General features: G+C 52.3%; 1 protein-coding gene across 8 annotated transcripts in view; it reads left to right on the forward strand.

Annotated features, from left to right (window-relative positions):
- The window catches only part of CUX2 (cut like homeobox 2), a 327,980-nt gene that overhangs the window by 250,698 nt on the left and 54,977 nt on the right, over positions 1-22,305 (forward strand). For 7 of the 8 annotated variants that reach the window (XM_037743460.1, XM_017542258.1, XM_017542266.2 and 4 more), the window contains 5 exons: positions 12,689-12,823; positions 14,912-15,035; positions 16,526-16,602; positions 17,602-17,668; positions 19,314-19,362. In XM_037743460.1, the coding sequence (XP_037599388.1) occupies positions 12,689-12,823; positions 14,912-15,035; positions 16,526-16,602; positions 17,602-17,668; positions 19,314-19,362 (452 nt within the window). The remainder of the gene's footprint in view (positions 1-12,688; positions 12,824-14,911; positions 15,036-16,525; positions 16,603-17,601; positions 17,669-19,313; positions 19,363-22,305) is intronic. The other variant, XM_037743455.1, reaches the window with a different exon arrangement.

A 22,305-nucleotide genomic window follows, 5' to 3' on the forward strand; every position in this document is an offset into this window, starting at 1 on the left:
AAAAAAAAAAAAAAAAAAAAGAAGAAGCTGTATTTCTGGGACAGTAACCCCAGGGGACGATTGGTGGGACGGTCAGCCACTGCTTCCTTATCTGATGCTAGCTGTTTCTCCTCGTATTTCCTGTATCTAGAACACTCCCTCGAGACCCCCTGCTAACTCGTTCATTAGGGCTCCATGGAGACACCCCTGCCCCGACCACCCTGCCCAGTCAACACCCCTCCGTCTCCCCAGCCCTGCTTCATTTGGCTTCTAAGCCTGTCTGACTGCGGTTGCCTCACCCATCCTTTGTCCGTCATTCCCTCTAGAATGTCATCCTCAGGAGGGCAGGGATTTTCTCTTATTTCCGCCTGGACCTCCGCGCCCCAGAACCTTCCCCAATGCACAGCGAGCACTCGGGAAATATTTGGCAACTGAAGAAATGCTGTCAACATATAGTGGACTGGCGGATAAATGACAACTGCATTAGGGACTCTTGGTCCCCTGTCACAGCTGTAACAAATACCGTGAGCTTAGGACTTAAAACAACACGCATTTATGACCTAACTGTTCCGCAGAACACAAGTCCAAGGTGGGTCTCACTGGGTGAAAATCAAAGCATTCGCAGGGCTGTGTGGTTTCTGGAGGCAGGAGGCTGCAGGGCAGAAGTCGTTTCCTTGTCTTTTCCACCTTCTGGGGCTGCCCACGTTCCTTGGTGCATGGCCTCTTCCATCTTCAAAGCCAGCCGGGCAGCTTCTTCAGTCTCTCTCTGATTGTGATCTCCTTCCGTCTGCAACCTTCAGTCCCTGTGCGTACAACATAACACACTCACAAGCGGAGTGCAGTGGCTCACACCTGTAATCCCAACACTTTGGGAGGCTGAGGCGGGAACATCACCTGAGCCCAGGAGTTTGAGACCAGCCCAGGCAACATAGTAAGACCCCGTCTCTACAAAAATTAAAAAATTATCTGGGCATGGTGGCACGTGGCTGTGGCCCCAGCTACTCCAAGGCTGAGACTGGAGGATTGATCGTTTGAGCCCAGGAGGTCAAGGTTGCAGTGAGCCGTGACTGTGCCACTGCACTCTGGCCTGGGCGACAGAGCAAGACCCTGTCTCTTAAAAAAAAAAATGAAAAACACTCACAGGTTCTGAGGGTCCAGATGTCTTTGAGGAGGCATTATTCTGCCTCCCACAGAGATGCCATCATGGAAAACTCTAAAACTCTGTGGTACCCTGCCCTCTCACCCAGAGCTCTAATAATTTCATCATTTCGATCACAAGGTCAGGAGTTCAAGACCAGCCTGGCCAATATGGCAAAACCCTGTCTCTACTAAAAATACAAAATTTACCTGGGTGTGGGGGCACATGCCTGTCATCCCAGCCACTCGGGAGGCTGAGGCAGGAGAATCTCTTGAACCCAGGAGGTAGAGGTTGCAGTGAGCTGAGGTCACGCCATTGCCCTCCAGCCTGGGCAACAGAGCGAGAATTTGCCTCAAAAAATAATAATAATAATTTCATCATTTATCACACTTTTCACGCAACCCACGTTAATTGAGCACCTACTATGTGAAGAGCCAGTGCTGGACCCAGAAGAGGAAGGGAAGACTCAGGAATGAAAACGAGATTCCCCTGGCATTCCATGGCTGTCAGGTTCTCTGAGAAACGTCTTCCAAACATTTTAAAGATTTTTTGTCATTTCTCTCTCTTTCAATTTGTGTTTGTAAGAGCAGCCAGTGACATTTAGCTGATACATCGAATAATACCGTTGGACAAACTAAACAGGAGGCCCTCGGGTTTGCCAACTGCCCACAGAGCGTTCTACTCCATGGAAGTTGGCAGAATCCTGCAGTTGTCTGAATGTTAGTAATTTTTTTCTCCCTAACCTAATTCCCAGCAAGGTAGCTCAGGGCTCCATGGATTCCTGCCAGATAGGGAAGGTGGGAAGAAATGAGTTTCCTGGACAACGTGACATCTGGGACCACAGCACCGTGCACTGGAGGAGGAAGCTTAGAGTGGAAGCTCCCAGGGAAGTAGACGATCCTCGTAGCTGTGGACTTCTCAGAGCAGCCAACTGAACCCACAGCCCAGTTCCCCGGGAGATGGAGAGAATGAGGAGGCAGGAGGACTAGTGCCTAGGAGCTGCCAGGTCCCCTTAGAGCATGGGCTTGCCTCCCTGGACGGCAGATGAAATGGGTACAGAAAGAGGGAAGTGGGTTAGACTTGAGTGAAGACTTCCTTCCTATGAGCCTTGCAGCCTTGGCAGTTCCTCCATCCTGCCTGTCTCTCAGTTTGTATTGAGTCCATTGCCACACGTTATGGTTTGAGCTGTGTCCCCCAGAAAGGCATGTTGAAGTCCTAACCAGCAATACCTCTCACTGTGGCCTTATTTGGACTCTTTAGCATCTTTGCAGGATATAATCAAGGTAAGATGAGGTCATTAGAGTGGCCCCTAATCCAGTATGACTGACATCCTTACAAGAAGAGGGGAGTGACATTTACACCAGGCACAGTGGCTCCTGCCTAAAATCCCAGCACTTTGGGAGGCCAAGATGGGAGGATTGCTGGAACCCATGAGTTTGGGACCACAGTGAGCTGTGACCATGTCACTGGCCTCCAGCCTTGCAACAGAGCAAGACCCCATCTCAAAAATAAACAAGGGCCATGCACGTTGACTCATCCCTATAATCCCAGCACTTTGGGAGGCTGAGGCTGATCACTTGAAGTCAGGAGTTCAAGACCAGCCTGGCCAACGTGACAAAACCCCATCTCTACTAAAAATAAAATACAAAAAGTAGCTGGGCATCATGGCGTGCACCTGTAGTCCCAGCTACTCGAAGGCTGAGGCAGGAGAATCGCTTGAACCCAGGAGGCAGAGGTTGCAGTGGGCCGAGATCACACCACTGCACTCCAGCCTGGGCCACAGCCTGAGACTCTGTCTCAAATAAATAGGCCTGGGTCCTCCCTTGGAGCCTTGGAGAGAGCACAACCCTACTGACACCTGGATTTCGGACCTCCGGCCTCCAAAACACTGTGGAGCAGATTCCTCCTGCGGCTGTGCCTAGTCACCACAGACTGGGCGGTTTAAAGCAACAGAAATGTTTTCTCTCAGCTGCGGAATCCAGAAGCCCCCGTCAAGGTGTAGGCAGGGTTAGTTCCTTCTGGAGACTGCGGGGGTGGCACACGCCTCTCTCCCGGCTTCTGGGGCTGCCAGCAGTCCTTGACACTCCTGGGCTTCTAGATGTGTCATTTCCACCTCGGCGTCCATCTTCACGTGGCCTCCTTCCCTGTGTGGCTCTGTGTGTCCTCTCTTCTTCTCCGAGGGACTCCAGTCATTGCATTAGGACCCACCTACTCCAGCGTGACCTCATCTTGATTTCACATCTGCAAAGACCTTAGTTCCAAATAGGGTCACATTCTGATGTTCCAAATTCACATGAACTCGGGAAACGCTGTTCAGCTCAGTGCCCCAGGTCCCGCCAACATTTCCATTCTAACTCTTGGATCTGTGTGCTGGGCCCACTTCTGCCACCACTGTGACTGGAGCCACCATTACGGCTGCTGGGACTACTGCAGTAGCCCCTGTCTGGCGCCCTCTACAGCCCACTTTTCACAGAGCAGCTGGATGAGCAAAGGCAAATTAGAATGTGTCCTCCCTTAAGATAAATCCCACCCCATCTACATTATCAACAAAGGGGCTTTGGATCCACCTGACCACCTGTCCCCATCATCTCCCCCAACTCTACTCCAGCCACTGGGACCTGATGTCATGTCCTCAGATGCCACTGAGCTTTGCACAGATTCCTTCAGCCACCAGCCTTTTGCACAAGCGATGCCTCCCGCCCAGACCTCTTTCCCACGGATCTTCCCTGCTCCCCAGCAGCACCCCTAGTTCCATGTTACCGAGGTCTTTCCCAGTCTCCCCAAGGTGAGTCGCGATCTCCCTCCCCAGGGTCTTTGTTGGTGGAAACATTCTCGATGGTCCCACTGAGCGCCTTTGCAAAGGAGTAGCATCCATCTCCCCCACTGGGATGTCAGCTGCTCAAGCACAGGGGCCTCACCGTCTCGCTCCCCATCGTGCCTCCCACAGACATGGAATAAACACGGGCTGAGTAAAGCAGGCACAAGGATTCAGGTGCCCTGGGGAGCTCTGCCAGCTTCAGACTCGTCACTGCAGAATGCACCAGCACCAGTCACGGATTTCATATCCACAGACTCCTAGTGGGAGAGTCTGTGTTTGTCCCTGTTTTACAGATGGAGAAACTGAGGCTCTGAGAAGCAAAGTGGTTTGGGTCCTCTGGGAGGCAGATGCCAAGACAGCTTTAGATAAGCAAGGGGTTTATTACGGAAGGCCCGTGAAGGAAAGAGGGGAGGGAGAGAGAGGAGGTGGGGTGCTGGTGTGATCCCTGAGAAGGGAGGGAAGGAGGAGGGAGGACTGGACAGAGTGAGCCTCGGACTACAGCACGGCTCTGAGAAAGTCTCGCCCAGGCTGGTAGGGAGCTTCAGAGCAGGATGTATTGGTCACCGCCAGCTGCCATTAAAAACATACCACAGGCAGGGCGCTGAGGCTCATGCCTGCAATCCCAGCACTTTGGGAGGCACTGAAGTGGGAGCTCGTGAGCTCACACAACCACTGTGCAACCCCAGGTGGTAGGTCCTGTTGTTATCTCCTTGTTACTAGTGGGGAAACTGAGGCGCAGGGGCCCCAAGTGACTTTCCCTGGTGGTGTGACAGCCAGCGTTCCACCTCCAGCCTCCCAGCCTGGCCTCCTTTCCCTTTCTCCAAGCATGCCTTTGGGGATTTGGGGAAGTCACAGTGTTCCCCAATTTCTGTATTTTTAGTAGAGACAGGTTTTCACCATGTTGGTCAGGCTGGTCTCAAACTCCTGACCTCAGGCAGTCTGCCCGCCTCGGCCTCCCAAATTGCTGGGATTACAAGTGTGAGCCATGGCGCCCAGCCCGTGGTTTTTAATGGCAGCTGGAGCTGACCAATGCACCCTGCTCTGAAGCTCCCCACCAGCCTGACTGAGATTTTCTCAGAGCCGTGCTGCAGTGAGGCTCAGCCTGTCCCGTCCTCCCTCCTCCTTCCCTCCTTTCTCAGGCATCAGATCAGCATCCCGCCTCCTCCCTCTCCCTCCCCACTTCCTTTCATGGGCCTTCCCCTAATAAATCCCTTGCATGTCTCCTACATCAAGTTCAACTGTGAAGGTGTCTCATAATCACTCTCCCTGCCCATCCCAGCTGTAAGGGATAGACCCAGGGCCAAAGCACTCACATCCAAGGGATCCTGCCTCTATCTGATGATGCCTAATATTGAGTGCGTGCCTGGGATATATTGTAATGGGCATTTGGACAGGGGGACCAGAGAATTCAGTGCATTGTCCAGGGCCACACAGCAGGCCAGCAGCAGGACCAAGGACAGCCGTCCGACTCATGCTGCTGATCTAATAGAAACCAGGGCCCTCATGGCCTGTCTCAAATCAGCCTGGCCCAGGAGACAAGGCCAGGCAGTAGCACAGTAAAGCAGGACACGAGCATTGGTCTCCTCTGGCCTCCCTGGGAATCATTCCCTGTTCTTTACTGAGCACTTATGTGTACCAGGCGCTGTGCTAACTGCTTTACAAAACTTACATCTCAATCTCCACAGTAGCCTTGATAGGTGTGGTTAGTATCACCATTTTACAGAAGGGAAAAATGAGGCTTAAAGGGCTGAAATACTTTACTCAAGACCACACACGAGTAGGCGGTGCACAGAGCCGGGCTCCGAGCTCACTTCCCGCTTCTTGCTCTCGCACTAATCAAATCTCTACTCAAGTGATGCTTTCCTCTCGTGCAGCTCGGAAGGGCCTCTGGTCTGTTCGCCAACCTCTCATTGCCTCAGTTAGTGAAATGTTTATGAAGCACCTACTGTGTGTCAGCAAACAAAACAGACTCTCATAGCCTGTTTCCTCCTCTTTCCTTCCTGGAGACGCACTGCAGGAGTCCGCCCCTCCTGGTTACTTCCTGGCCAGGCTGCCCTGCACAGCCCTCTCTAAGCCATAGGGTTCCCTTTCTCCCCCAAACCTGTGACATCACCTAGGAAAGCCCAGGGAACACCTTGCCCTGCATCCTTCTGAGCATTCAGTCCTCTGTCTCTCTATTATGCGGCCCAGTTTTTAAGGTTCAGCCTTGAAATAAACCTATTAAACCAGTGATTTCTTAGGTCTCCTTTGGCCCAAAACCATGCATTACATGTATCCATCAGGGTTCCTTAGTGCCTTGCAGCAGAAGCCAGCTCTGCAAAACTATTAGGCATGAAAGGAATTTATTAGAAGGCAGAGGGCAGGGGAGAATGGTGAGACCACCTGGGTCAGATGGGACCAGAGCAGGGGGTAGAGACGGATTCATTGAAATTCCCAGGGCAGAGCATCTGATTGGCCACCCTGAGTCAGGTGACCCGCTGCCAGGGGAAGGCGGGGCATCTTGATTGACAGCTCTATTGTATCTGAGAGAGAATGGAAATCACCCATTAGTTAAAGAGGTCCGTCAACTGCGCCATGAACTACCCCACCTGCTCCCTGAAATGACTGATTTAGGACTGAGTCCCTGAGATGTTTGACATATCCCCCAGGGGACTCTGATGTGCCCCTGCTTGGCGCCAGCAAGGTCTCTCAAGGACCTTGTTCTGCCAAACAGGGCCAGTGTCCCTGGACAGCAGCCCAGCCCTCCCTGCCTCACCCTGGGGAACTGACTTCACTCCCGAGCCTCCGTTTTTCCATGTGGGAAATCAGGATCCAGCAGTGCTTGCCTCAGTGTTGTGGTGAAGACCGAGTGAATTCTAGTCTGTGGAAAGGGCTTTGGCCGTTAGGACATGGTTGCAGCCTGACTTTGGCCGAGGCACCTGGATGTCACCACCACCTTCTCCCTCAAGTTGGGGACTCAGGGGCCGCACAGTGTGAAAGGAAGAGGCCTAAGGACCCGTCTCAGCCTGCCACCAGCTCTCCAACAGATTTCAGGGATAACATCAGACCCCACTGTGCCCTGGGATGGAAGGGGTGTTGACATATTGATCTGATAGGTGCCTCCCCAGTGTGACTTTCTAAGCTGGGATCTTTGGGTCCTAGCGTGGAGTTAGCTCAAAGCACGATGATTAGATTCTGGATCTCTGGGGGACTGATGCACACAGGTGAAGCCATCCCCTGTCCCAGGTTCCACAGAGCATCCCTGCCTAGACAGCCAGCGCCCAGAATGCCAGAGCCTGGTGTGCTGCCTTGTCTAGGGCTGATGAAAGCAGACAGCACTGGGCAAGCCCCACGCTGTGCCTGGCGCTATGCAATTCTCTGCATACCTTCTCTCCCCCAGTCCTTAGCCACCCTGCACATGCAGCCCCATTGTACAGATAAGGAAACAGAGGCTCCAGGAGGTTAGCTTGGCCAATTGCAGTAGGAGCTGACACTGGATCCTTAACTCATTACTGCCTTTCTCAGTATCTTTAACGTCTTGCCAATGGGAATTCCTGGGGAGGTCAGTCGTGGTGGCTCACACCTGTAATCCTAGCACTTTGGAAAGCCAAGGCAACAAGATCACTTTAGGCAGGAGTTTGAAACCAGCCTGGGCAACATAGCAAGACCCTATCTCTACAAAAATTTTAAAAATAGTGGCCGGGCGCAGTGGCTCACACCTGTAATCCTAGCACTTTGGGAGGCCAAGGCGGGCAGATCACCTGAGGTTGGGAGTTTGAGACCAGCCTGGCCAACATGGCGAAGTACTATCTCTACTGAAAATACAAAAATTAGCCAGACATGGTGGTAGCTGTGGTCCCAGCTACTCAGGAGGCTGAGGCAGGAGAATCGATGGAACCCAGGAGGCAGGGGTTGCAGTAAGCCAAGATCGAGCCACTGCACTGCAGCCTGGGCAACAGAGCAAGACCTTGTCTCTAAATAATAATTTGTGGGAATTAGGAAGTTTCTAGTTTATAAGTGGAGGAACTGAGGCTCCAGGACCCCTGGTATCTGGCCCCTGTGCTGGACTTTGGACTCTGTGAGCTTAATGACTGTTTTACACTGTATCTGCAAAGGAAGGCAAAAAGACAGAGCCTTGAAATCTATGGACCTGAATCAAAGGTCCGGTCAGCCCCTGTTCCCATCAACCTCTCTGGGGTGCCACCTGAGGCCAGCTTCCCCCAAGACAGAGCACACAGCCAGCAAGGAGTGACCTGCAGGGCCTCGGAGCAGAATGAAATGTCAATACCTAATCCCTGCGACGGGGTGAGTGACAGACATCCCTTATCACCCAAGCATCGTCGTTTGGCTCGATGGGCTCACGGCCAGCAGGGCCCCTGGGCCACGAGCCGGATCCTCCCCATCCTTGGAACCCGAGCAAGCCCTCTGTGGCCCTGCGCGGTCCGCTTGGCACCACACCGTCTTGTGTTTGTCTAACTTCCCTGACCCCTGAGAGTGCTCGCCGCCTTTTTCCTCCTTTCTCAAAAACCAGGACACAATAGGAAGCGTTTCCTTGAACTTATTAAAAAATCCAGACTTGTAAATTAATTTGTTCGTGTTGTACAAAGGCAGTGCAGATGGACTCATTAGCATGCACACAACAAATAATTATAGATGAATTTTTAGCTGGCCTGCCTAATGCGCTTGCTGGGTTAATTATGTCAATGTATAATTACATCAGCCCGGGGAGACATAATGGCATACCCTGCTGCGCAGGCCCTGCCTAATGACGGGGCGTGGGGGCTGCCGGCAGACGAAAGCCACCGCCGCCTTCCCACACACCTGCTTACCTCGGCATGGATGCCCATTGTCCGAGCCCCTGCCACCTAAACGAACAGACCGCAGCAGAGTAAAACAGGGAAGCTGCCTTGTTCCAGCCAGACCTGAAGGCCCCATGTACAGGAACTGCCCCGTTTCTTCCATCAGCAGATATTTATTGGGTTGGACTGTAGGTCACACTTCATGGTAGGTACAAGAATTCCAGCAGAGTAGAGGTGGAGGGGGGTCAAAAACAGATGCAGTTTGGCTTCCCTTGTGGAGTTTGCAGTCCAGTGGGTGTTATTTAGAACTGCAGTGGGTACCATGAAGGAAAGATGCAGGCAGCTCATATCAGAGGACGGGTGAGTCGAGGAGGGCTTCCTGGAAGAAGTGGCATTTGAATTGCAATATGGAAGGCAAGTAAGTGTTAACTAGCTGAAAGGAATAATTCAGGGGAGGGTGTTCCTGGCAGAGGCTTCTGTGCAAACAGTCTCAGATGGGAAGGTAAGAAGAAGCCACTGTGACTGGAGCTCAGAAAGAAGTGAGGGCTTCTGCTTGCCCTGAGCTAGCCAAGTGTCCGGTGCCATGTGGAGTATTTTACATGGATCCTTATTACAGCCCCATGAGATTGCTACATTTATGGAGAGGCACAGAGAGGTAGAGTCACCTGCCAAAGTCACATAGCAATCCCAAGAAGCAAGTATAGATTAGCAGACTCCAGGGACCTTGATGTCCACTCTCTTAATCCTTCTACTCCCTAGCAGAGAGCAAGGGCCAAGCAGATGCTAGCAGAAAAATCTGGGAGAGGGGCCAGGCACAGTAACTCATGCCTGTAATCCCAGCACGTTGGGAGGCTGACACAGGCAGGTCACCTGAGGTCAGGAGTTCAAGACCAGCCTGGCCAACATGGTGAAACCCCAGCTCTATTAAAAATACAAAAATTTGAGGGCTGGGGGCAGTGGGTCACGCCTGTAATCCCAGCACTTTGGGAGGCTGAGGTGAGTGGATCACGAGGTCAGGAGTTCAAGACCAGCCTGGCTAAGATGGTGAAACCCCGTTTCTACTAAAAATACAAAAATTAGCTGGGCATGGTAGTGTGTGCCTATAATCTCAGCTACTCAGGAGGCTGAGGCAGGGAACTGCTTGAACCCGGGAGGTGGAGGTTGCAGTGAGCCGAAATCATGCCACTGTGCTCCAGCCTGGGCGACAGAGCAAGATTCCGTCTCAAAAAAAGAAAAAAATGTGGCCAGGTGCAGTGGCTCACACCTGTAATCCCAGCATTTTTGGAAGCCAAGGTGGGTGGATCACCTGAGGTCAGGAGTTCAAGACCAGCCTGGCCAACACGGTGAAACCCCATCTCTACAAAAATACAAAAATTAGCTGGGTGTAATGGCACACACCTGCAATCCCAGCTACTCAGGAGGCTGAGGCAGGAGAATCACTGAACCGGGAGGTGGAGGTTTCAGTGAGCGAAGATCACGCCACTGCACTCCAGCCTAGATAACAGAGCAAGACTCCATCTCCAAAAAAAAAATCATAATTCAAAAATTAGCCAGGCATGATGGCACACACCTGTAATTCCAGCTATTTGGGAGGCTGAGGCTGGAGACTCGCTTGAACATGGGAGGCAGAGATTGCAATGAGCTGAGATCACACCACTGCACTCCAGCCTAGGTGACAGAGCCAGACTCTGTCTCAAAAAAAAAAAGAAAAGAAAATTCTGGGGAAGGGACCAGGAAGAGGCAGGGCTTCCATGCATTAGGAAGCACTGAACCAGGCCCCAGGCTTCTTGGTCCATATCTAGGAGCCGGCTTTCCTGGGTGCCGTGGACATCATCTGCACCTGCTGGAGCTGTCAAGAGCAGACACGACGACAGGAGGCGTTGGTGTAGCAGAGCAAGAGACCCAGATTCGAGTGTCACATCTCCCCTTCAGCAAGTCACCTGGCTTCTCTGAGCCTCAGTTTCCTCATGTGTGAAAATGTGCTGGACCCAAGCCAGCCCCCAGGGGATGCCGTGAGGATGCTGGGAACCCAGTCCCAAGCGTGGGCTTTGTAGCCTGGAAGGTGCTACACCCACCTCTGGGACGATCTTAGGCCTTGCCTTAGACAGGAACTTGGGGAAAAAGTTGAGGAGGACTTCAGAGTGGAAGGAAGCAAAGTGCTTACGGTGTGAAGGGCTGGGAGAGAGAACCAAATTCCAGGCAGAAGGACCTGCGCGTTCCTCGCCTTTGAGTGACTGGGGAATTGGTGGACATCTTACGTCTAGGTGTGTGTTTTGCCCCTGAAAAAGCCGTTCACCAACAATGTGTCAATGTGTGTCTCAAATGATCGTGGTCACCAGATCCACCAAGAAGCACACCCAGGATTACATTTGAGAGGATGTTGGAGCATAAGAATGCAGGGAGCAGAGAGGCTGGAAGAGCACGTGGAGAGGCGGGGCAGCTGCCTGGGAGCATATCTAGACCCCACACGGCCTGTGGAAGCACTGGACGAGGTCATGGGCGAGTCCTCACTGCAAAGTTGGCCCTCAGAGCAGCCCTGCCTCGGTATCCCCACTGCACACAGGCATGGTTGGCGGGGCCATGGGAAGGTTGGCCTCAGAGCAGTGGATCTCAGAGTAGCAGCCAGATCCTTGCTCCGTGCCCCTCACTGTAGTTGGAGGTCTGCAAGGCACAGCCTCAGAGTGCCACAGATGGCATCATAGAGTCAAGAAAATGCAATGAAGCCAGGGCAACATGGCGAGACCTGTCTCTACAAAATACCACAAAAATTAGCGAGACATGGTAGTGCACACCCTTGATCCCAGCTACTTGGAGGCTGAGGCAGGATGGCTTGAACAGAATCTCACTCTGCTGCTGAGACTGGGGTGCAGTGATGCAGTCTCCATTCTCTGCAGCCTCGACCACCCATACTCAAGTGATCCTCCCACCTCAGCCTCCTGAGTAACTGGGACCACAGGCATGTACCACCATGCCCAGCTTATTTATTTATTTATTTATTTATTTATTTATTTATTTATTGAGATAGAGTCTCACTTTGTTACCCAGACTGCCATGCAGTGGCACCATCTCAGCTCACTGCAACGTCTGCCTCCTGGGTTCAAGAGATTCTCCTGCCTCAGCCTCCCAAGTAGCTGGGATTACAGGCATGTGAACCATCATGCCCGGCTAATTTTTGTATTTTTAGTAGAGACAGGGTTTCACCACATTAGTCAGGCTGGTCTTGAACTCCTGATCTCAAATGATCCACCCATCTTGGCCTCCCAAAGTGCTGGGATTACAGGCGTGAGCCACTGCACCCAGACTACCGTTTTAATTTTTTTGTAGATCTTGCCATGCTGCCCAGGCTGGTCTTGAACTCCTGGGCTCAAGTGATCCTCCCACCTTGGCTTTCCAAATTGCTGGCATCAGCCACTGCACCCAGCCAACCTTTTCTTTTTTGAGACAGAGTCTTGCTCTGTTGCCCAGGCTGGGGTACAGTGGTATGATCTCAGCTTACCTCAATTTCCACTTCCCGGGTTAAAGCAATTCTCCTGCCTCAGCCTCCCGAGTAGCTGGGATTACAAGTATGTGCCACCATGCCTGGCTAATCTTTTTGTATTTTTAGTAGAGATGGGGTTTCACCATGTTGGTCAGGCTGGTCTTGAACTCCTGACCTGAAATGATCCGCCCTCCTTAGCCTCCCAGAGTGCTGGGATTACTGGCGTGAACCACTGTACCTGGCCCAGCCAACTATTATTATTGTTAGTATTATTCCCAGCTGGGCAGGACACCCGCACCCTGGAGATAGCAGGTGCTCCCCTGGGCAAGTGACTGGACAAGGCTGCCCCCTCGTAGAGCAGAAAGTCCACACTACTTCCCGTAAGCCAGCAGGGTGACTCCAGTGGCTCCTGTGGGACCTGCCAGGCCCTGCAGCCACAGCCTAGGTGTCCCCATCCATCAGGCCCTTACCATCCCTGTCTTTCTCTCCCTGCACAGACCCCGTGCCTGTGTTTGAGGCGGCGCGCAGCCTAGACGACAGACTGCAGCCCCCCAGCTTTGAGTCCAGCGGGCAGCCCCGGCAAGACCTCCACACTGCGTGGAAGAGGAACCCTGAGCTCCTGAGCCCCGAAGGTACGGATAAGGCCTTCTCAGAGCATCTGCAATAAACAGCCAGGCTGCAGATCTTCAGAGCCAAACTTGGCCACCCTTGTTGGGGGGTGGCTAGGGCAGGGAACTGGGCAGGTGAAGGACTTCGGTAACCATTTAATTCCTGGCACCGGAAATGCCATTGAGAGTAAAAGAGAAAATTGAGGTAAGCTGAGATCATACCACTATACCCCAGCCTGGGCAACAGAGCAAGACTCTGTCTCAAAAAAGAAAAGGTTGGCTGGGTGCAGTGGCTGATGCCAGCAATTTGGGAAGCCAAGGTGGGAGGATCACTTGAGCCCAGGAGTTCAAGACCAGCCTGGGCAGCATGGCAAGATCTACAAAAAAATTAAAAGTGATGACCTTCTAGAAGAGGAGGTCGTCGTGGACAAGTCAGTAAGACACATGGCCTGGCAGGTAGAGAGAAAGTCAAGAGGCCTGTTCAGGCTCCCACCCTCCATGGCCAGCCCCAAAGTACCCTCTACCCCATGATGAATTCAGCACCAAAAGCACCCACCAGTCCCTGGGATGAGTCCCCACGGGGCCTGCCGAGGTGGGTGTGATGCAGGTGAGGCCAGTGATGGCCGAGCGTCCCCATGTGTGCCCTCCACAGTTGGGGGGAAAAATAACCTGGCAGTTCTTCAGTAGCAGAAATAGTCTCACCACGTGACCCAGCAGGGCCACTGCTAGGCGTGGACCCCAGAGAATGAAAACAAGAGCTCAGAACAGTGTACACAAATGTACACGGCAGCATTACTCACAACAGCAAAAGCAGAAACAACTCCAGTGGCCCGCAATGGCTGAATACATAAACCAAATATCCATAGAATATTACTCAGCGAAAAGGAAGGACACACTGATCCATGCTACAACATGGATGAACTTTGAAAACATGATGCAGGCCGGGTGCGGTGGCTGATGCGTGGAATCCCAGCACTTTGGGAGGCCGAGGCGGGTGGACCACAAGATCAGGATTTTGAGACCAGCCTAGCCAACATGGTGAAGTCCCATCTCTACTAAAAATAAAAAAAATTCGCCAGGCATGGTGGCGTGTACCTGTAATCCCAGCTTTTTGGGAGACTGAGGGCAGAATTACCTGAACCTAAGAGTGGAGATTGCAGTGAGCCAAGATCGCACCATGGCACTCCAGCTTGGGTGACAGAGCAAGACTCTGTCCAGGGAAAAAAGAAGAAAGAGAAACATGGTGCTGAGCGGAAGGTGCTGGACACGAAAGGCCATATAATGTACGATTCTTTTGTGCAATGTCAAAACAGGCAAATCTGTAGAGACAGAAAGGAGACTGGTAGTTGCCAAGGGCTAGAGGAAGGGGTGTGGCTGTTATGGGGAGTTGTTTAATGGGGACACCAGGTTTCCTTCTGGGGCAGTGACCGTGTTCTGGAATTAGTGGTGATGGCTTCACAGAATTGTGACTATGTTAAATGTCACTACAAAATGGTGGTCAAAATAGTGAATTTTTGCCAGGCACGGTGGCTCACAGCTGCAATCCCAGCATTTTGGGAGGCTGAGGCAGGCAGATCACTTGAGGTCAGGAGTTCACGACCAGTTTGGACAACATGGTGAAATCCCGTCTCTGCTAAACATACAAAATTTAGCCAGGCATGGTGGCGAGTACCTGGAATCCCAGCTACTCGGGAGGCTGAGGCAGGAAAATCGCTTGAATCCAGGAGGTGAAGGTTGTAGTAGGCTGAGATCGCGCCACTGCAGTAGCACCTCCAGCCTGGGTGACAGCAAGACTCTGTCTCAAAAAAAAAAAAAAAAAAAAAGTAAATTTTATGTGACGTATATTTTACCACAATTTTAAACGTATAATGAAGCGGGCCGCAGAGGCATGAGGAGGCAGAAGAAGCTCTGCGTGTGCTGACGCTGGCGCCACGGTGGAAATGACCTGTGTGGCGAGGACATGGGGTCCGCAGGGTTCCACAGCTGTGCTCTCTCCAAGGCCCAAGTTGGGAAATTGATTGCAATCGATGATCGATCTGGTTTGCAGAAAGCCGCTCTGGCGTCACGTTGTTCTCTTGACAATGGGGGTTTTCCCTCTTTTTCTCCCTGCAGAGCAGCGAGAGGGGACGTCGCCTGCCGTGCCCACGCTGACCGAGGGAAGCCACCTCCCAGGCATTCCCGGGAAAGCCCTCCTGACAGAAACCTTGCTGCAGAGAAATGAGGCGGAGAAACAAAAGTGAGGAAGGGAGGGTGGGTGGAGGGAGGAGCAGGCAGGGCTGCGGCCGTCCCACCTGGCTGGGCCGTGGGCAGCGAAAGTCTCCTACCAGAATCGACATGCAGATTGGAGATGCAGATGAGGAAGGGCTGTGGGCTTTGGACTCCAGTCAGATCTGGGTTCAAGTCCCACCACAGGAGCTCAGTGACCGGCCCCAGCAAATCACATCATCCTCTGAGCCTCAGTTTCCCACCTGGTAAATGGGGCTAAGGGTAGTCCATTCCTCGGCATTCTCTAGAGAAGCAGAACTGGTAGGATTTTTTAAATGATTAAGACATGTCTTCCTAGGACTTAGCTTATGCAGTTATGGGAGCTGGCGGGTACAAAACTGGCAGAGCAGGAGTTGGTACTACCATCTTTCTCTTTTTATTTTACAATAATTATAACGTTTTAGAGACAAGATCTTGCTCTGCCACCCAGGCTGTAGTGCAACAGCATAATTATAGCCCACTGCAGCCTGTAGTCCCGGCACTTTGGGAGGCCAAGGCAGGAGGATTGCTTGAGGCCAAGGGTTTAAGACCAGCCTGGGCGACAGAGCTGGAGTGCAGTGGCATCTCAGCTCACTACAACCTCCACCTCCCAGGTTCAAGAAATTCTGCTGCCTCAGCCTCCTGAGTAGCTGGGATTACAGGTGTGCACTACCACACCTGGCTAATTTTTGTATTTTTAGCAGAGACAGGATTTCACCATGTTGGCCAGGCTGGTCTCAAAATCCTGACCTCAGGTGATCCTCCTGCCTCAGCCTCCCAACATGCTGAGATTACAGGTGTGAGTCCCTTTGCCCAGCCATATATATATATATACACATACAAACACACACACACACACACACACACACACGAATATATATATATTTCTTTTTTTTTTAATTAGCCAAGCGTGGTGGTGTACACTTATAGTCCCAGCTACATGGGAGGCTGAGGCAGAGCAGAGGATCACTTGAGCCCCAGATGGTCGAGGCTGTAGTGAGCTATGATCGCGCCACTGTACTGCAGCTTGGGCAACGGAGCAAGACCCTGTCTTTAAAATAAAAGAAAACAGAGGAAATGTTACTCCCCCAGGCAGTATCAATAACTCACAATATTGAGGAACTGTTGAGGGCTGGGCACCCCACTGAGCATGCTTCACAGCATCCCCTGAGGCAGACCCGATCAGAAACCCCATTTTATAGATAAGGAAACTGAGGCCCAGAGAGGTTGCTTGCTACTATACATTTTTGCCCCTAAAAATCCTGGCAGAAACTAACAGGGGCAGCCATGCCAGGGCCCATGCAGGCAGTGGAGCAGCAGGACAGCCAGGTGCCTGAATTCATGTCTAAGGATTTGCAGAAAGACAGAGGTGCAGCTTACAGGGAATGGCCAAGAGCTGGAAAGCAGGATGGGACTGGACTCGGGGGCCCCGGGTAAGGCCTGTCCCTGCAGGCAGCACGAGCAGGCCTCATCTTTCCACAGGGGCCTTCAAGAAGTACAGATCACTTTGGCGGCCAGACTGGGGGAGGCAGAGGAGAAAATCAAAGTCCTACATTCAGGTATGTGTCGACACCAGGCGGCCCGGACGGAGGACTGGAAGGAAGCGATATTGCTATCAATGAGGGGGACATGGCTTAGGGTCTGCCACATCCAGGTGTTTTAGAATCAAGAGAGCAAAAACAGAGTTTGGGAAGAAAAATCTTACCCAGTGGGGGTCAGAGCCTCTATGCCCGAGAAGCCACATTGTTGTGGAGGATTTGAGACAGAATCATTTCAGGTGGTGGCCAGGCATGGTGGCTCACATTTGTAATTCCAAGCACTTTGGGAGGTTGAGGCGGGAAGATTGCTTGAGCCCCAGAGTTCAAGACCAGCCTGGGCAACATGTCAAGACTCTGTCTCTAATTAATTAATTAATTTAATACAACCCTGGCAGGGGCCAAAACACTACCAAGCCACCAACTTAGGGGAGGCATTGAGGAGGAGTGAGGTCTGGGGCAAGCTAGAGAAATGAAGGCTCATCTAAAGAGACAGCCACTGTTTAGCACCGGCCAGGTGCCGCCCATATGGTCCCCTGTGGCCTCTCCATTTTCCCAGAGAAATTAGAAATCTGGAATTGTATCAAAAGCGCTCATGCATTGTAACACATGAATCCATTCATTGTGTGGGTCTTCCCTGTCCTCCTGTCTGCCAGGCTGGAGCCTCCAGGTGGTTGAGCACATGGACAGCCTTGCCTGGGTCCTGCAGTGACTTAAGGGTGTTGGGGGCGTATACCCCAGGTCATGGCAGACAGCACCACGCCTCTGCCCCCCAACCCAGCCTGGGACCCATGAGCTACCTAGACCCATGGAGAGGACCTCATCCACCCTGCACTGCCCGCCCCAGCCGCTGCACATCCCTCCCACCAGCCTGGAGCCCCTCTAGGGGCAGGAAACTCACTTCCTGTCACCAGTGCTGACTGAGAGAAGGGTCTCCCTCACTACCCCAGCTCCACCTCCCTGGGAGACCCAGCCCCTTCCCACTCGGCGGCGGGGCCTCACCCTGCCTCTGCTTTCTCCCAGCGCTAAAGGCCACGCAGGCAGAGCTGCTAGAGCTGCGGCGGAAATACGACGAGGAGGCGGCGTCCAAGTAAGTGAGCTCTGCTGAGGTGTGCCTCCTCCCTCAAACCCTCCCAGGCAGGCCTCCTCCCTCAAACCTTCCCAGACAGGCCGCCTCCCTCTGGCCTTCCAGTACTTCCCTCCTCACTCTGACCCTCCCAGATACATCTCCTCCCTCTGACCCTCTAGTACTTGCCTCCTCCCTCTAACCCTCCCAGATACACCTCCTCCCTCTGACCCTCCCAGACATGCCTCCTCCCTCTGACCCTCCCAGACAGGCCTTCTCCCTCTGACCCTCCCAGACAGGACTTCTCCCTCTGACCCTCCCAGACAGGCCTTCTCCCTCTGACCCTCCCAGACACACCTCCACCCTCTGACCCTCCCAGACAGGCCTCCTCCCTCTGACCCTCCAGTACTTGCCTCCTCCTTCTGATCCTTCAGGACTTACATCCTCCCTCTGTCCCTCTAGAAATGCCTCTTGCCTCTGACCTCTCAAATATGCCTCCTCTTTCTGACTCTTCTCCGTCCTCTGACTCTCTGCTGGAGGCCCCCCATTTCATTAAGCACCTCTGCTCCTCACCCCCAAAGGCACACAGCTGTCATTTGCTTTGCCACTCACACACTACAACCATAAATAATGTCCTGGGGCCTGGGCTGAGCAAGGGGCTGCTTGGTGGGGTCCTCGCCCTTCGCCCTGGCCTCCTGGGGGGCTGTTCCTGCTCGCCAGCTCCACACTCCAGTATTTAGGGGCTGAGAGGCATTCACCTAAATCACTCTGGATTCAAGCATCTCTTTAGGCTTTAAGAAATCATTCATTCTGCAAACACTTACTGAGCACCTACTGTTTATCCAGTGCTGTTCTGGGTCCCTGGAGGAAACATGAGAACATGACCCTGTCTTCAATCGAGGAGAGGAGACAAAAACTGATGTGCAGTGATACATTTGTTCATTCACACATACTGAGCACTTATTGTATGCCCAGCACTGTTCTTGGCACATGGCAAATGCTACAAAGGGAAGAAGTGGGGGCAGGAGAAGAGAGAGAATGACAGGAAGGGGTGGGTCCTTTGTCCTGGTTAATCCGGGAGAACTCCCTGGAGGAGGAGGAGAAGGCCATGAGAAGAGTTCAGGAAAGGGTGCTCCAGGCAGCAGGAACAGCCTGAGCCACGGAAGGCCCTGAGCATGCACGCAGCCCATTTGTGGCCTTGAGTCACCAAGTGCTCCGCACATGCCCCAGCATCTCACACCCCTTGCTAACAGAGGCGAGGCCCATCCCAAGCCCCTCTGTGCTGGCAGTCTGGAGGGGGCTGCGCAGTGCAGTAAACAAGTGACCGACTCCCAGAAGAAACTGTGATCTGGGGGTGGGGGGCGGGCGTTATCTTGGGGAAGGGCATTCCAGGCGCCACTGGGACAAAGTCTTGGAGGTGGAGTTCAGAGAGCCTCCCCCAGGGGAGAGGGAGGCCAGGCTGCCCGGAGGAGGTGAAGTGCTGATGCCCTCTCCCTTTTCCCCGAAGCCTAGGCTTTTTTCTCCCCAGCCTGATTTCTCTCCAGTAGCACGGCAGGAAGGGAGGGCCATCAGCCCTCCCCTGGGAGCAGGCAGGGGCTGGGGTGTCAGGAGGGGCGGGGCCTGGAGCCCACGGGAAGACCTTCCTCAGGGCCTCGTCTTTGTGTCTCAGGGCAGATGAAGTCGGCCTGATCATGACCAACCTGGAGAAAGCTAATCAGGTGAGGAGGTACAGTTCCCACCATGGGTGCCAGAGGCTCCCCCTGCCTGGGGTGGGGGTCTCAGGCCGGACAAGGAGGAAGGGGCTGAGCTTCATCAATATTTAATATTTATTCAACTGTGGTCCTGTGCCTACCTAGTGAGGGGGCCGGGAGGAGTCTGAGCTGCTGGGGTGGGGCTGGGGTGGAGGTTAGGGTACCAAATACAGACACACTTGGAAATAGAGTGGTCCCCGCAGCAACAGGCAGGAAGGAGCGCTGACCCAGACTGCGGGAGTCCAGGAGGACATCCTAGAGAAAGGGGTGTGAAGCTGAGACGTAAAGAATAAATGGCAGTGTCTAGGCACGGATTCTAAGTGGGGTTCCGGCATCCTGCCTTCCTCTGGCTTCAGAGGTGCTGCCATCTGGTGGGCACAGTCAGGCAGGACTTTGAAAGGAGGGTAGCCACAGCCGGGGGCTCTAGCCTGAGGTCTTGTGTGCCCACCACGTCTGTCCCCCAGTGCATTGGTGCGATCACAGCTCACTGCAGCCTCAACTTCTGGAGTTCAAACAATCCTCCTGCCTCAGCCCCCAAGTAGCTGGGACTACAGGCATGCACCACCACACCCGGCTAATCTTTATATGTTTTGTAAGATGTGGTTTTGTCATGTTGTCCAGGCTGATCTCTAACTCCTGAGCTCAAGCAATCCACCCTCCTGGGCCTCCCAAAGCACTGGGATTACAGGGTTGAGACACTGTGCCCAGCCACCCCTTTGAAAAACAGAATGATAATGTGCTATATATACTATCATGAGCCTTACGTTTTCCATGTCTATATCTTTGAGTCCCTTCCGCATCAGTATAGAAAGCAATTCTTCCTCTGTTTTACGGCTGTGTGGTGTTCCTCAGCAGGGGGTACCATCGGCTCACGCAGGGGAGGGCAAACTTTCTGTAAAGAGTCAGAGAGTAAATATTTTCAGCTTTGCAATTCATAGAGTCCCTGACACAGATTTTCAACTTTGCCATTTTAGCATGGAAGCACAGACTATGTAAGTGAATTAGCATGTCTGTGTTCCAATAAAACTTTATATGAATGGGCAGGGCTGCTCACAATGGCTCATGCCTCTAATCCCAACACTTTGGGAGGCCAAGGTGGGATGATCAGTTGAGTCCAGAAGTTTGAGACCCGCTGGACAACATAGACCCCATCTCTACAAAAAAATTAAAAATTGATCCGGTGTGGTGGCTCACGCCTGTAATCCCAGCACTTTGGGAGGCCAAGCCTGGCAGATCACGAGGTCAGGAGATGGAGACCATCCTGGCTAACACGGTGAAACCCTGTCTCTACTAAAAATGCAACAAATTAGCCAGGCATGGTGGTGTGCACCTGTAGTCCCAGCTACTCGGGTGGCTGAGGCAGGAGAATCACTTCAACCCAGGAAGCGGAGGTTGCAGTGAGCTGAGATCGTGCCACTGCACTCCAGCCTGGACGACAGAGCCAGACTCCATCTCAAAAAAAAAAAAAAAATTAGGCCTAGTGGTGTACGCCTGTGGTCCCAGCTACTCAGGAGGCTGAGGTGGGAGAATCACCTGAGGCCAAGGAGATGGAGGCTGCAATGAGCTATGATCACACTACTGCATTCCAGCCTGGATGACAGAACGAGACCCTGTCTCAAAAAAATAGTGATCATGGAGTACTTGGAATAGGAAGCACTTCTAATAATGTTTCTTCTGAGTCCAAAACTAAAACCCACACGTTATAGAGAAGTATGGAGAAGAAAATAAATGTCACTGTATTAGGTTTTTAATCTCTGTATTTATTAATACTTTTTTTTTTTTGAGATAGAGTCTTGCACTGTCCCCCAGGCTGGAGTGCAGTGGTGCGATCTCCACTCACTGCCACCTCCACCTCCTGGGTTCAAGCGATTCTCCTGCCTCAGCCTCCCAAGTAGCTGGAATTACAGGCGCCCACCACCACACCCAGGTAATTTTTTGTATTTAGTAGAGACAGGGTTTCACCACGTTGGTCAGGCTGCTCTCAAACTCCCGACCTCTGGTGATCCACCCGCCTCAGCCCCACAAAGTGCTGGGATTACAGGCGTGAGCCACCGTGCCCAGCCTATTAATACTATTTTAATGAAGATGCTGGGGTACAGCAGACCCATATTGCTACTTACACGATAATAACCGTACCAGTTTGCCCCGATTCTTGCTCCTGGGGTGAGAAATGAGAACTAGCTGTCATCCCACGTGCACTAGAATTTGTACTCTAGGTAAGGACAATCCCAATTCTGAATCTAAGTGCTTACATAGGAAAGGAACCTTTTGAGAGAGGAAGGGAAAGAATGTACCTCCCAAATGTCATGTGGACAGAGAGACAAGGACCCTGGCTTTTAGCCTTTGGAAGTAAACACAGTGCTCCAGGGGGAGGTAAGACTAGTAGGCTTTTTTTTTTTTTTTTTTTTTTTTTTTTTTTTTTTTTTTTTTGATCCTTTTTTTTTTTTTTGACTATAGGCTCACACCACCACACCCACAACTTTTTTTTCTTTTTTTTTTTGTCGAGTTTCAGTCTTGCTCTGTTGCCCAAGCTGGTCTCAAACTCATGGCCTCCAGTGCTGGAATTACAGGCCTGGGCCACTATGTCCAGCACCAACTAATCACTTTAGAACCCAGCTCTACTGTTCAGGAGCTGCCTCTGTGGTGTGGGTCTCACCCACCCTTGATGTCTAAACACATAACCCTCCAGGGAAGGGAACCTCTGGGGTTCTCAGGAGCTAATCAGTCATGAGTTGAATTTCCAAGGCTTACCCTTTAGTCCAGATCTCAAGTTTCAATCATATAAGCTCAGAGAGCCCTAACTGTACAGAAACACAAAAATACTTCCTTTCTAGTCCCACACACCAGAAAACTCTTCCTAAAACAAAACTGACTTGAGCCATTTCTGGAAACGTGTGTTGAGATAGAGTC

Source organism: Cebus imitator, unplaced genomic scaffold (assembly GCF_001604975.1).
Source record: "Cebus imitator isolate Cc_AM_T3 unplaced genomic scaffold, Cebus_imitator-1.0 Scaffold8, whole genome shotgun sequence".
In the NCBI taxonomy this organism is placed as follows: Eukaryota; Metazoa; Chordata; class Mammalia; order Primates; family Cebidae; genus Cebus; species Cebus imitator.